Raw genomic sequence first — 14,116 nt, 5'->3', positions numbered from 1 at the left:
GTAACCTAAACACAGTAGCTACTGACAAAGTATAAAAGTAAATATATAGAAAAATGTACTGAAAAATTGTTGAATGAGGGCATATAAAAAAGACAGACAAAATCCTCCACTTACCCTGACGGTCATCAGCAGCAATGGCTTTGTTGCCTTTCTTGACGATGTCATTTAGTTTCTGAAACAATCCCATGGTACTGGTACACAACCTCATTAACAGAGAAACAAATCACTCAGTATTTTTCTTTAACTTGCATGCAACCCAGTAAATAGGCAGTCAAAAGATTGTGGAATTTTGGGTGAAAGAGAAGAAAGATGCAGATGGAAAGGAATACTCATCATGGGAAGACATGGCGTTGGCATCTGCGAAAAAAACAGGGAGCTCTTCACAGACTTCTGCACTTTCAATGACCATATCATAGGTGGCACTGTGTTCCCACACAAGAATATACACAAGAGAACTTGGACTTCCCCTGATGGCCAAACAGAAAACCAGATTGACCACATAACAGGTGCTCGAAAGTGGAGGAGTCTTCAAGATGTCCGAGTGAGGAGAGGTGCAGATGTTGCTTCAGACCACCAGCTCTTAGTGGTAGTCTTCAAGATTAAGCTGATGTCTTTCATCAATGCAGCAGGCAGACCACACCACAAGTTCAATACTCAATACCTCAAGAACAAGGAAACAAGGAAAATTTATAACTGTGAAGTCAAGAATAAGTAAGAGGCCCTTTCAGGACTGACAGAAGAAACAGTGGAAGAACACTGGTCAACACTCAAGAGCATTTGGAAGACAACCTGTACAGATGTTCCAGGGAAGAGGAAAGAAAACACAAGGAATGGATATCCCCAGAGACCTGGGCAAAGATTGAATCAAGAAAGGGACTAAAACAGAAGCTCAACCAGTGTCATGATCAACAAGAGAAGGAAGATCTCAGAGCTAAATATTGGGAAGCCAACCGCCAAGTGAAGAGGTCTGTCAGGGAGGTCAAGAGATGCTTCACCCATCAGCTGACAGAGGAAGCAGAGACAGCAGCTACACAGGGAAACATGAAGCGACTACATAAAATAACACGAGCTCTGTCAGGCAGGAGCATCAACCCAAACAAGCCAGTGAAAGACAAAGACGGAAAACTCACTAAACCTTTCGTAATGAAGGTTGGCGTAAGACAGGGTTGCATATTATCACCGACAATCTTTCTGATGGTCATAGACGGGATTATGCGCAGGACAACCCAAGACAACAACACCGGTATCCAGTAGACCTTCACCAAACAGCTAGAGGATCTGGACTTTGCAGATGACATCAGCCTTCTCTTTCATCGGCAACAACATGCACAAACTAAAACTGTGTAAGCTAGTAGACGAAGCAGAGAAGACTGGCTTAAAAGTCAACAGAAAGAAGACCGAAGTGATGAGATTCAACAACAAGCAGGAACTCCTAATCCAACTTCAAGGAAAGAACATCCTGGAAACAGATCGCTTCATGTATCTGGGGACCATTGTCAACAACGATGGTGGAGTGGAAGGTGACATTAAAAGCTGCATCAACAAAGCTAGGCATATTTTCAACAACCTACGCTCTGTCTGGAACTCCAGAGCATTATCCTTCAGCAGTCAGACCCGCATCTTCAACACCAATGTGAAGGTAGTCCTACTTTTGGTTCTGAAATCTGGAGAGTGACAAATACCATCAACAACAAGCTGCAAACCTTTACCAACTGATGCCTTCGCCATATTCTGGGAATAAGATGGCCTGAAAAGATCTTCAACAGCAGCCTGTGGAAAATAACCAACCAGAATGCCACTAGTCAAGACATCAAAAAGCTCAAATGGGGCTGGAAAGGACATACCCTGCGCAAATCAGCTGACATCATTGCCAAGCAGGCACTTTACTGGAACCCTCAGGGGAAGAGGAGGGTTGGGAGACCAAAGTAAACTTGGAAAAGAACAGTAGAGAGCAAGGCAAAGGACATCAGAGCCACATGGTCCCAACTTAAGGGAGCTGCCCAAAACCGGGTCACCTGGTGAGGTGTTGTTGTGGCCCTATGGTCCTCAAAAGAGCAACAAGGAATAAACTTAACTTAAGCTAGATCAGAAAAGTTATCCTGGGGCAAGGTCATGAAGACAAGGGTATCACAGTGTGACTATCTTTTTATGAATTCCAGCTCAGACTGGCAGCTAGTGAACCTTCTGGAGCAGGGATGTATTCTGGTCTGCTTTTTATCCTCTGAAGACAGTACAAGCAGCATTATTTTGAGCCCTGTGAAGTTTCTGTAGTAAGTGTTTAGGGAGATCAATAAAGAGATAGCTGCTGCAGTAATTGAGCCCAGACAATACCAAAGCAGACATGAGCTTTTTGGTGGCATAAACTGACAGGAGGGGTCGGATATAACTTATTCTGCAAAGCACAAAGAAGGTGGGCTTACAAGATTCACTGCTGTGAGATTCAAGACATAATGAAGTGTCGAAGGTCACACCAAGATTCTGGACAATCTGAGAGATGGATCTATTTACCCTATGGTATAGGTACTAGAGGAGGGCACACATTTCAGTTTACTCACTGAGGCTATTAAAGGACCTCAGTTCTATTGTCATCCATTTTCACTCCATTGCTGGAAATCCAGGCTTTCATTGAGTCTATTGTGTGTTATTTGGTGTTGCAAACCTGCTTGAGCTGGCCAATGAGGCCAGATGCTAGCACAGTGGTTCTTAACCATTTTTGAGGTACTGAACCTACAAGCTTCATATGCACATTCACCGAACCCTTCTTTAGTTTCATATGCACGTTCACCGAACCCTTCTTTAGTGTCATCATGAATTGCGGGTGTGTCTTGACCTCCGTGGCGGAGGCTCCGCCGAACCCCTGAGACTGACTCACCGAACCCCAAGGGTTCGATCAAACCCAGGTTAAGAACTATTGTGCTAGCAACTGTGTATCATCAGCATACATGTGATACTGTGATGCTTGAACCAAGAGGTTGGGTGCATACTGAATAAATGAGGTCCACGAACAGAACCTTGAGGCACCCCATACTTTAAAAGAGAAAGCAAAGATGTGGTGCCTATAACTACCACAGACTGGGTGTGATCAGTCAAGTATGACCAGAATCGTTTCAAAACAGTGCCGAAAGTAATGTGAAGGCACTGGAGAATTATGTCATGGCCACCTGTATCAAAAGCAGCCCACATATCAAGTATTTCGGTAAGGATATGTGATCCATGTCTCAAGCAGATAATAAGTCATTCACCATTTGCAGCAACACCGTCTCAGTCAAATGATTCTTGCAACAGGCTGACTGCAATGGTTCAGCTAGATTATAGCTGGAGGAATGGTTCAGGACCTTGACCAGCATAACCTTCTCAAGTACTTTAGACAGCAAAAGAAAGGCTGAAAACAGGATGATAAGTTTTTAAGGTCATTAAAGATGTACCAGAGAAAATACCAAAACTAGGGTTGTGAGCCTGCTGGTCCCTGGTGGTGTTGATTTTTCAACAACAAAGCATTGTCAGTAGTACATGCTGCTAAAGAAACACTCCTGCTACATTTACCTTAGGAGGTATGCATATTTGTGGCATGATGGATGATTATGTGGCTTAGTTCTAACAATTGTTCTAATACTGTATCATTTAGAATACAAAACAAATGTGCATGCTGGGTCTTTCTCAGAACATAATATTGCTAATACTCACTGCATGTCTTTCTCACCTGCACCATCGGTGACAAAATTACCTGAATGACAGGTGTGATGAACTCATTTGCAAACATCCTCTCCCAGCGAAGTCGCTCCTCCCTGCTTTTCAAAAGACCTGTACCCACCAGTCTGGCACCTGCTTGATGTAAAGAAAGATGTCAAGAAGGAAGAGACACATTGTGTGTGTTTGTTTTGTATGCTTGATTATATTGCATTGCATGCTTATTTTTTTAATCCTTTTGTTTTGAGCCTCATCTTTCATCAGTTCTGCACTACCCTTTAATTCTTTTTTCTTTGTTTATCTTCTCCCATAAACAGCTTATACTCAGAACTGGTGTTTTACACTTGTTAGTTAGAACAGGCAAAAAAGTGAACAGTTCACAAATAATGATGATAACCATATCTAAGCACTTTTAAATAGCTATTCTTTCTAACAGGATAATTTTTCCAAACACTATATATATACACACGCACACACATCCTTTCCCCACCAAATGTGTACGATAACCATGTATGGATAAACACAAGCACACATATACAGAAAATAACATGCATACACAGAACCATCAAGCAAAAATAGAGAAATGAATACATTGACAAACACGCAAAGGGAGGATAATGGGACAAATAAAAGATATACCATGTCAGTCAGTAATGTAGCTTACAGGCACGATACCTGTCATACTAGGTATAGCTTACAGATTTAATACCTATAAGAGAACCCTTTATTTGTTCCAGAGGGCAATTTGGCTAGTGATATAGTAGCATAAAGATACACTCCCTCTCTTGTCAGCTGATACACCCTACAAACAATACTTATCATGTCAGCTTATTTATGTAGCATATCGATGCAATACCTATCATCTGAAGAGGTTCAGATGCACTATCATGCCAGCTGATACAGACTATAAACGCAATGTCTAATTTTATCAATTCGTGATATAGTGTGCCAGCTGGTAATGAAGCTTAAAGACATGTACAGTACATATTGTGTAAACTGTAAATATCAGAGTTAACAGTAATATTGTTTAAAGTTGTTATACTGCATACCTTTGTTGTCCCGTGTCAGCTGATGACATAGGTAGTGCAGAAGCAGGTAGACCTCATCAGGACTACGGCCAACAGCTCGGCACAGAACCTGCAGGTCATGCTCCAGGTGATTCCAAAAATAGAGGCACACTTCTTGTTGTGAAATAGATATTCGTGGCTGGATCATTCCTGCAATGGCCGTAGCCTTAAAAACAAAAAACCACAAACACAAATAGCTTCCAAGAATCAAGGCAAGAATATATACTCTGTGTGTATTTCTCTGAATGCACACTTATAATTCATATACTATCAGTGATACCCTTGGCACAAAATATGTCTTCCAAAATATTTCTTCCTTTAGAAGAAGTATTGTGCAGCTACACTGCCTACACACCTGGATAGGGTTTCTGGTCCCCAAGTAGAGTACAGCATGAGTCAAGAAGCGTAAGATGGCGCAATCCACAGGTGACAGGTGTCTCTCAGGTAGAGCTTCTCTGGCACGGTGTGGGGCAGGTCCCAGAATGTGGCCGATCTGGGTTTGGTCATGCCTAGAGTAAATAAATTTTCATTAATTTATAAATTAATTTACACTGTGCACTGAATATCTCATTATTGACTCTATTGAACTCGGACATTTCAATGTTGAAATAAAAAAAAGAAACTATATCATACTAAAAATTATATGTGACACCAAAAAAACATATTTTTAAGGTCTAGTAGGGTGAAATTTTTTTAATGACTTGGTAAAGCTCAGTTTAAGACACCTTTTTCTAAAATCTTTTAAAATTCTTTTTTTCTGTTTTTTAGATGTAAACAACACATACACAGGCACAAGTCAAACTCATGTCAGCATGTTTGTCCACAGGTTTTCTTTAAAAAAAATCTCTCCCAATATTCATGTATAATCCTGATCAAGCCCATTCTTACCCCCCGGATCCTGAGGCATAGGGGTTAATATGGAGCCTAGTTACCATATTAATCAAAAGTGTGGGGTCCCTAATGACTATCAAAAGTGTCGGGCCCCAGGCAGATGCTTTGTCTACCTGCCTCTAAGTACGGTCCTGTTCCTGATGTCTGTGTTGTTCACTCAGATTTTGTTATAATGAACTTCTAATGTGTAACAAGGTTCCATTATTAAGGTCATGAAGAAAAGCAATTAACTGTTTAAAAAATTTGTCAACTGCTGTTTTTTCATAACACAGAGTCAAAGTGTCCAGAGAGTCTTTTATTTTTGTCTTATAAATGCCATATTACTCTGTGTAAAAAAAAAACAACCTATCTTTTATATATTCTCAGCTGAGAAAAACGCCTGGAAAATGGTGCCAACAGTACCTTTGATCTATATCATTACGATGTGCAGGTATGTGGTTGATACCACCTATTTTTGCACCACAAGCATTGCATGTAGCTTCCACAGTTGGCATCTTGCACTCCCCTTCCTGTAATATAGAAACTCATTTAAAAGCATCACTGCATGGTGTAAACATACTTTTTTCTTAACATGGTTTTTTTAAAATGAGTTAAACACTTGGTTCACCTTGACCTATATTAATTTCTTCTTGGTATTGTACCAGATGACATGACTATGTGGAGATCACCCTCTATACTCTATAGCTACCTCAAATCCAGCTGTTCAAATCTGTTCTGGTCAAATAGAACATGAATTCAGGTCAGCCCCCGCTCCCATCCCCACTTGTTACGCCAGTAAGTACTCAACTCAGCTACCTCGTTTCTTAGGCCTCTTGGATATGTAGTGGGTGGTCTGTCAAGTGCGGTGAAGTCTCCTGCTACCTAACATCTTCACAGTAACAACTGCCTGTCCTGCTTATCTTTTCCTTGTGACGTTTGCCACTCCTTCTGCTGAGAACTAGGTTGTGTGCAGGTGATCAGAGACGAAGAAAGTATTTGCATCAGCATGTTAAATGCTGTTTCCACCTGCATGAGTCTGAACCTTCTGGAACAGGCAGCCAGTGTTTAAGCAAGATCTCTGACCTACAGTCCCATGTGTGCAGGAAATTGGCGGATCTGCTCCAGTCTTGTCACTCTCAATCAAGATCGAAAATACTTAAGCATCTAGTCAACAGGACTGGAGCGAAGGGCCATCAAAAGTTTGCTCTCCGGTCCTCTGTGGGATGGGGTGCGGCCAGTACTCGACACCCATATTCTATCTGTATTCACGATTAGGGTAGCGGCAAGGCTAGACACGGCATTCCAGAGGACGTCTGCCTGTGGAAAGGTGTACAGCCTGGATTATTTGCTCCCATTTTGTCCACAGAGAGGCGAGAAAAGGTACCAGGCAGAACGCTGTGCTCCAGGAGAACACTGGCCCGGATTGTTGCAGGCATATCTTTCCAGGGCCACGAGTCGGCATGTGGTCAGGAGACTTTGCGCTCCACTTGTACCTGCCCACTACAGATTTGTGAAAGAAGGTGGTTTGCCTGCAGAGGCAGAGCACCGCTTCCCCCAGAATCACCCCCATACTGTATGGTAAGTATGTGCCAAAGAGGGCATTTTGAATCCTTTTAAAACATCAGGATCTATCTAGCTCCCTGTTTGTTGAGCTTCCCAACACCCTGCTTGACAAGTTTCAAGGTAATCAAAATCATGCTGCCTGAAATGTCTTACATGAGTTCAAATTCGACCATGTGACACTACTCTTCTATGAGCTGACAAGATGGCTTGACTCTGCTAGCGTTGTCTCCATATCTGAGTTATTAAAACGTTATCAGTGCAATCGGTCTCTCTGCTTTGCCACTGTTCACACAAGTACCACCTTTGATGGTTTCAAGCCCAGCCTTAAGATCCACCTTTTCCAGGGATACTTAAAAAGCTGGTGGCTTTCTCTTGATACTTTCCACTCCTGTATGCAAGTGTCTGTTTTTAAAAAATTTTCACAACTGCCTTTTTGTGTGTGTTGTGTGTACATATGTGTATGACAGAAATATGATCAAGTGCATTGAACTTGCAGCTAGCAGGTAAATGCACTATAGAATTGCTTTTATTATTAGCATCTAACATTTAAGCCAAAATTATTAGTTTTATTGGCTTTCCCTATAAAAAGTGAATTATTTGTGATAAAAAAAGATGATAGCAGGTATATTTATGTGGCTGCATGTGAATAAGTGCAATGTTTGTATACTTAAACACATACAGATTATAATTTGCAAATATAAGACCCTTGATGCATGGCAAAAAACAGGTGTGCATTTTACACAATAGGTGTAAATAAGCCCATAGAGTACAGAGTTAAGGCAAAACTGGAGGTGAGAAGATGAAATAATAAATAAATAATTTACATTAATACACTTACATGTGGATAGATACAAACAGATATGTAGTTTTATACCATTCTGATTTTTCTATCTTTATGTATATATCTGGGGATAAAATTCTCTCTCTCACACACACACACATACAAATACTATGATAAAGAAAAGTTGGGTGATAAAGGAACTCACCCCTCCGACAAGGTATCTGTGCCCATTAGGACAATCTGAAACAAGATTAGACTTCAATCACATAACAAAAATGGTTTAATGAATTATTTGTTTTGTGAAAATTTAAGAGTGGGATGGTGAAAGGAGAGGTGTCGAGCCTTCTTAAAACACTTTAAAGACACTTTGAGCCATCCAACACTCTTCTGTGAACAAAGCGACATTTCGATGGTGTTTTCATGTCCCTTTATTCAGAATTGAGAAAAGAGTCTCCAACCTGCAGATGGCCTATCGATCCAGCCTTAAACCTTTGCTTTATTTTCCTCATGGCCGCCCACACTGCTTGGGAGGTGGTACGGGAGGACAATGAGGAGGAAGATAGACACAGCAAATAGTGATAGCTTATCCAGGGTAACTCAGGTAGCAACAGCTTGAAGGGGAGTGGAAAGTGTCATCTGGCTAAACAAAAGGTAGGAGTGAAGAAGAACAGTCCCACCTGAAGGGACATCAGTCTGAAAGTCCAGACATAAGACTTGAAAGCCTTTGAAAGAGAATGAGGTGGAATGTAGGGGAAGGGTCCTGTAGAGCTATAATATCAAGAGAGAAACGAGATGCTAGGCATCAGACCCCTTGACAGTTCCATTGAATGACTGTTGACATACTTTATCTGTAAGGAAAAGAATTGAGCGTTTCATAGAAGCAGAGGGAGAAGAAGACCAGAGATGGAGAAGGAAAAGCTCAATGTCGCTCATCCACATCCATTACTTGATCACCAAGGGAGGCAAACAGGTTAGATAAAAGTAAAGTTTCAGCTGTGGCGGCCCCAGATGTTTGGTGATGGGTAGGGATTTTGTTTTTGGGCGTATGTCTTTCTTGTCTGTCTGGGATGAAGTATTTTTACTTTTTGGGGATTTAGTATTACATGCTTGTGGACGTGTACTCTTTCTAACAGCGATTTCAGATGTTTCTGTTGATTGTGATGACTGGTTGCCACCACAGCCTGTAGAAGGATGAGGAGGAGAAGGCATAGCATGATGGACTGGGACAAACTCTTCAGAGGAGACCCAGGTCATGTCTATCTCAACAGAAACAGAAACTGACAGTCGTTTTGCAACGACTACCAAGTTGGCAGTGGAGCAGACCTGGGCAGAGGCCGGCCCGCGGGCCGGATCCGGCCCGCCGGCCGGATCCGGCCCGCCTCCTGTCTCTGACCGGCCCGCCCGCCACTATATACACTATGTATACAGTATTGGGTAAAACTGAGTTAACTATATTAGTCCGGCCCTCTAAAACCATCACAATTTCTACTGCGGCCCCTTGAGAAAATTAATTGCCCACCCCTGCAGTGGAGCCTGGAGTAAAAGTTGCACATGAGGAGCATTCATTACGCAATGGTGAGCAATGGCATAAGAGATGCCAGATTCTGTGTGTACAATAGCTGCCTCTGCCTTCCATTTTGGACAGTCTCCAGAAGAAGCAATGTGAGAAGTGTCACAGCTCGCACAGTGTGTGCTTTAGAAACAATCAGCTGTCATGTGGCTAATCCCAATGCAGAGAAAACAGCAGGCTTGGACTTCCAGAAGCTAGCACATGACTATAACGCAGACAGTTAAAGCAGCACAGTGGTGAATGAATAAGCATAGTTATTTTAACCTGAAAATACCCAATGTCAATGAAGTCAGGTATTTTAGACAAGCAAGATGTCAGAAATAGCGTTTACTGGGGTAGATTTTTCGTCCTTTTTTAAGTTGACCTGCTGCATAGCAGAAATTCCTTGGAATGTCAGTTCTGATTTGATGTTGACCTCCAACATCCCAACAAGGTAAGGATAATGAATGATCCCCTCTGGAGAGTTGATTTATAAGGAATATACTCTGGCCTTTTCAGTGTGAAGAAGACAAGATTGACCTCAGCTGCAGCCTTCTAGCATAGCTAGGGCAATACATGACCATCCGGTTGATTGGTGTGTGCCACACCAACCTTCCATCTAGGAGAAGTCCTGGCCAAAGAGGTGGCCCAATGCATCAGGGACCTCAACCTCCAAGATCCCATCCTCTCCTGACACAGGTCGCTCAGCACAGCAATGACAGATCAAGGGCCTAAAGGAGTCCAGCATGATGGAAAAAGACAGGAGAAAGACCAGCGCATACACAAGCTAGGAAAGATAAAACTGTAGTATGACAGGGAGATTGTTGGTTAAAAAAAGAGTGTAGATGAAAGGGCCAGTGAGAGAGCAAATGAATAGCGGAAACGAAAGGGGCTGGCCAAGTCAGTCACAAGCCTGGCCCACAGGGACTTCTAATATTAAGAGAAATTGACACGTATATAGCCGCATGACATTTTATTAAAAAGCTGGAGCAATACTTTTGTCAGCTGAGAATATTTCAACATTAGTATATATATATATGTAACAGGGTGACCTACTACACATGGCTCACACAATCAAGTTCACTCTGTAATTAACGCTCGAACCGTAGCCATAGGCTGTTGGAACCTCTTTATTGAGGTGACCGCTTGCTGGCCGCCTGAAGGATTTAGCTTAACACAGACTTTGTCCTTAGTCAACCGGGCTGCTGGTTGGCGATGACTCGTCGCATCCTTCTCTCAAGCTGCTCTCTTTCTCTCCTTTCATCAACCTCTCATCCTCCCTTTTTTATATCCCCCGGGAGAGGTATTTTGTGCCAAGGGTACCCGGCCAGACAGGACGGCAGTGCTGGCTGTGCTACCACGAACTTGTATTACTGGACTGCTGGCGACGATTTTTTTTTTTTCCCAGTTAACTGCTAAAACGAGGCATTAGACGACATAGCTTCCGGTTTAATCACATTCTTTGTTTCGGCTCGCGGAGACTAACAACTAAGGACAGAACACCCAAGCATTACACATGCAGAAATTGAGTTTCAAGTCTGTAGAATACAATTTCGGGGTACTGGGGCCTGTCGTGAGAAGTGTAGTCATTGAGATTCGAATTGTAAACATACATTATATACTGGGAAAATAATTTACGATTACAAGTACAAGGGGCTCGGAGAGGTCGTCTGTCCCAGGCTGGCTCTTGGCGGCCCTGCTTAATTGGTGGTGGGGGGGGGGGGTAATTACTGGCCGGGAACAACCCGTGACTGAAGGAGAGTGGGAGGGGTCAACTAGTGACAGGATGAATGTGCAGGGATGTTTTGGAGAGAAGTCGGGTGTGAAAGGTCACGTGAAGAGAATAGAACATGAGGGGACATCGCAGAGGTAAGAACTACAACTCATCGAGAGCGCAAGTGTGTGGTGTGGAGGTTTCGCCTTAGCCAGAACTATCGACTGGCTTTAAAGTAAAAGGATTTGGAACCCATAAGAGTGTTGTGTTTGTTCTTGTGGTGAGATCGGGAAAACAACCCTTATCTACCCTGTTACATATATGCATCTCAAAATTTAGGAATTCAGAAATATATGATGCTGTTGCAATTGTGTATTTGACAAAGATCTTTATGAAAATAACACTCAGATAATATGGTACTTAAAAGTTCTGGTGTATCTGACATTTTGTGATCAAATAAATTTGTATTTGAAAACTTACGATACACTTCTGGGTTGTCTCCAACAGCTTTAAGAACCTCATCTAGGTTGTCTTGAGGCATTGTTGGAAGAAAAGAATTCTGCCACACAACAAAATGAAAATTACATGGACAAATATCAGTAATTGACTGATACTCAAAATAAGAATTTATGATATTTGCACCAACTAAATCTATTTAACAAACATCACACATTTATATGAATATTCATACACACATTTATATGAATATTCATACAAACTGATCTGTTCCTCTCTCTCACTCAAACACACACACATATACAGAAACTTTTAAAATTCAAGAAAATAGTATGAACACAGGCAGTCAGTTTTTTGAATGGTCACGGGTGAAAAGCACGCCTGTTTGGAAACAAAAGTTGTATGGTTGTATACACTGAAAACAGGTTAAGCCTATTTGTTTAACTCTATAAGTTTGCATATCAAGCCTTTCTATGAAAGAAATATATAGAAGGTTCTAGAAGAGGTTGCAGGGATGCATAAAATATCTAATGCCAGCCAGATCTTCACTCTGTTGAGATACACCAGCTGCCCAAACTTATATATGGGAAGTGAAGCTTTCCAAGCAAGGTTTTGATAACAGTTTGCTATCTTTTATTGTTTTCAAATTGTTCAAAATCTGTTTTCAAAGAATTGTATAGTCCATCTTTTTAAACATTCATGTTTAATATACTGTACATCATTGTCAACAAGGATGATGACATCAAAAACCTCATCAACAAGGCCAGACATGCTTTCAACAGCCTACACTCCATCTGGAACTCCAGAGCAATATCCTTCCCCAGTAAGACCCTTATCTTCAACACCAATGTGAAGGCAGTCCTACTGTATGGTTCTGAAATCTGGAGAGTGACAAACACCATCAAAAAGCTGCAGACCTTTACCAACCAATGCCTACGCCATATTCTGGGAATAAGATGGCCTGAAAGATCTTCAACAGCAGCCTGTGGAAAATAGCCTACCAGAATGCCACTAGCCAAGGCAAACCAGCTGACACAATTGCCAGGCAGGCACTTGACTAGAATCCTCGGGGGAAGAGGAGAGTTGGGAGACCAAAGCAAACTTAGAACAGAACAGTAGAAAGCGAGGCAAAAGCTGTGGGAACCACATGGGCCCAACTGAGGGGAGCAGCCCAAAACCGGGTCCGCTGGTGAGGTGTTGTTGCTGCCCTATGCTCCTTGATGAGCAACAAGGAATAAATAAACTAAAAACATTGCACGTTGGTTGCACATTATTAATTTGCCTCCCACGTCCCTGAAAACCTTGAAATATGTTGTTAAATATGCTCAGGAATGAGCATGCTGCACTAAATTAAGTATTTCAAGTTAAGGCCAGACACCGGGCGAAAAATTTTCAAAAATTTTACATTTTGGCCATTTTCAGATTACTTTATACTGTCAAAGTTCATATTTTGTTCTATTCACTCGCCAAGTGGTTTTTCATAGAATAATCTAGAAATATGTCTATTTTGTCAATGAAAACATCTACTTCTATCCTATTTACTTTTCCCGAGCGCAGAATTAGCGAGAATAGAGAATGTTTGAGACATAGCAACACACCTCGCCACGTGGGCAACTGGGTCACATCGTATATCGGTCGAAAGGTCATGACATGAATTTTCAAACAAAGGCTGAGTCAGAACCCATAGAAGGCCCCAAGCTATGATACAAGCTCTTTTCTAGACGACACAAAGGGTCGGAAACTTCCTTATATGGACGCATGTGTAACATACTTTGCATATAGCCAATCAGAATTCACTAATGCCGACCTAGACGGGGTCATAGGGCACACGAACACGCTTCGGCTGTGCTCGGGTATCCCACAAGGCAACTGTCATGGCCTCCGGATGTATAAACAAATGGCGACAGCAAGTCAAAGCTAGTTCTGGGATATTTTCTTTTCTAAGACATTAACGTTAATATTAAATGTTTATTGTGACTGTCAGACGCTCATTTCTTCTCACAATACCACGTGCAAAAAAATAAAAACCACGTGGACATTCTTAGACCGTCGTAGCAGCTAAAAAAAGTAACTTAGTGAACCGAATTCGGCTGTCGAAAACACCATCAGTCATGTGGTAAGCGAGCTGAAAATAAAGCGAAGTTTTAATTTCTGCTGCAAAGCTCGGTAGTAATCAGGACTAGATGTGAACATTTACACATTTGAGTGAACTTGCAATGCTAGTTATTTATGTACTTTGTCAGGAATGTAGGGAAACAGAGCTTACATCATTTGCACAGAAAACAAAGGTTGGGTGGGGGTTGGATGGTCTTACTCCAACCAAATGTAACAAACAGAATGTGAAGACAATTATGTATAGCATTCCTAACAAACAGAATGAAAACTGCTATGTAGTCAAGTTTGTAGCCATTCAGTGTCTAGAGAGCACA

General features: G+C 41.8%; 1 protein-coding gene across 2 annotated transcripts in view; it reads right to left on the bottom strand.

The window, feature by feature from the left end:
- The window catches only part of LOC112565614 (E3 ubiquitin-protein ligase rnf213-alpha-like), a 201,901-nt gene that overhangs the window by 18,225 nt on the left and 169,560 nt on the right, over nt 1-14,116 (bottom strand). Inside the window, exons 80-86 of one of the 2 annotated variants that reach the window (XM_025241165.1) lie at nt 11,712-11,790; nt 8,174-8,208; nt 6,048-6,154; nt 5,110-5,263; nt 4,737-4,920; nt 3,725-3,822; nt 115-172 (exon numbers count right to left, since the gene is read on the bottom strand). In XM_025241165.1, coding sequence (XP_025096950.1) covers nt 115-172; nt 3,725-3,822; nt 4,737-4,920; nt 5,110-5,263; nt 6,048-6,154; nt 8,174-8,208; nt 11,712-11,790 — 715 coding nt within the window. Of the gene's footprint in view, nt 1-114; nt 173-3,724; nt 3,826-4,736; nt 4,921-5,109; nt 5,264-6,047; nt 6,155-8,173; nt 8,209-11,711; nt 11,791-14,116 lie in introns of both variants that reach the window. The other variant, XM_025241164.1, reaches the window with a different exon arrangement.

Source organism: Pomacea canaliculata, linkage group LG6, assembly GCF_003073045.1.
Source record: "Pomacea canaliculata isolate SZHN2017 linkage group LG6, ASM307304v1, whole genome shotgun sequence".
Lineage (NCBI taxonomy): Eukaryota > Metazoa > Mollusca > Gastropoda > Architaenioglossa > Ampullariidae > Pomacea > Pomacea canaliculata.
Note: the sequence above shows the minus strand (reverse complement) of the source record. Positions and strands in the feature narration are given on the sequence as shown.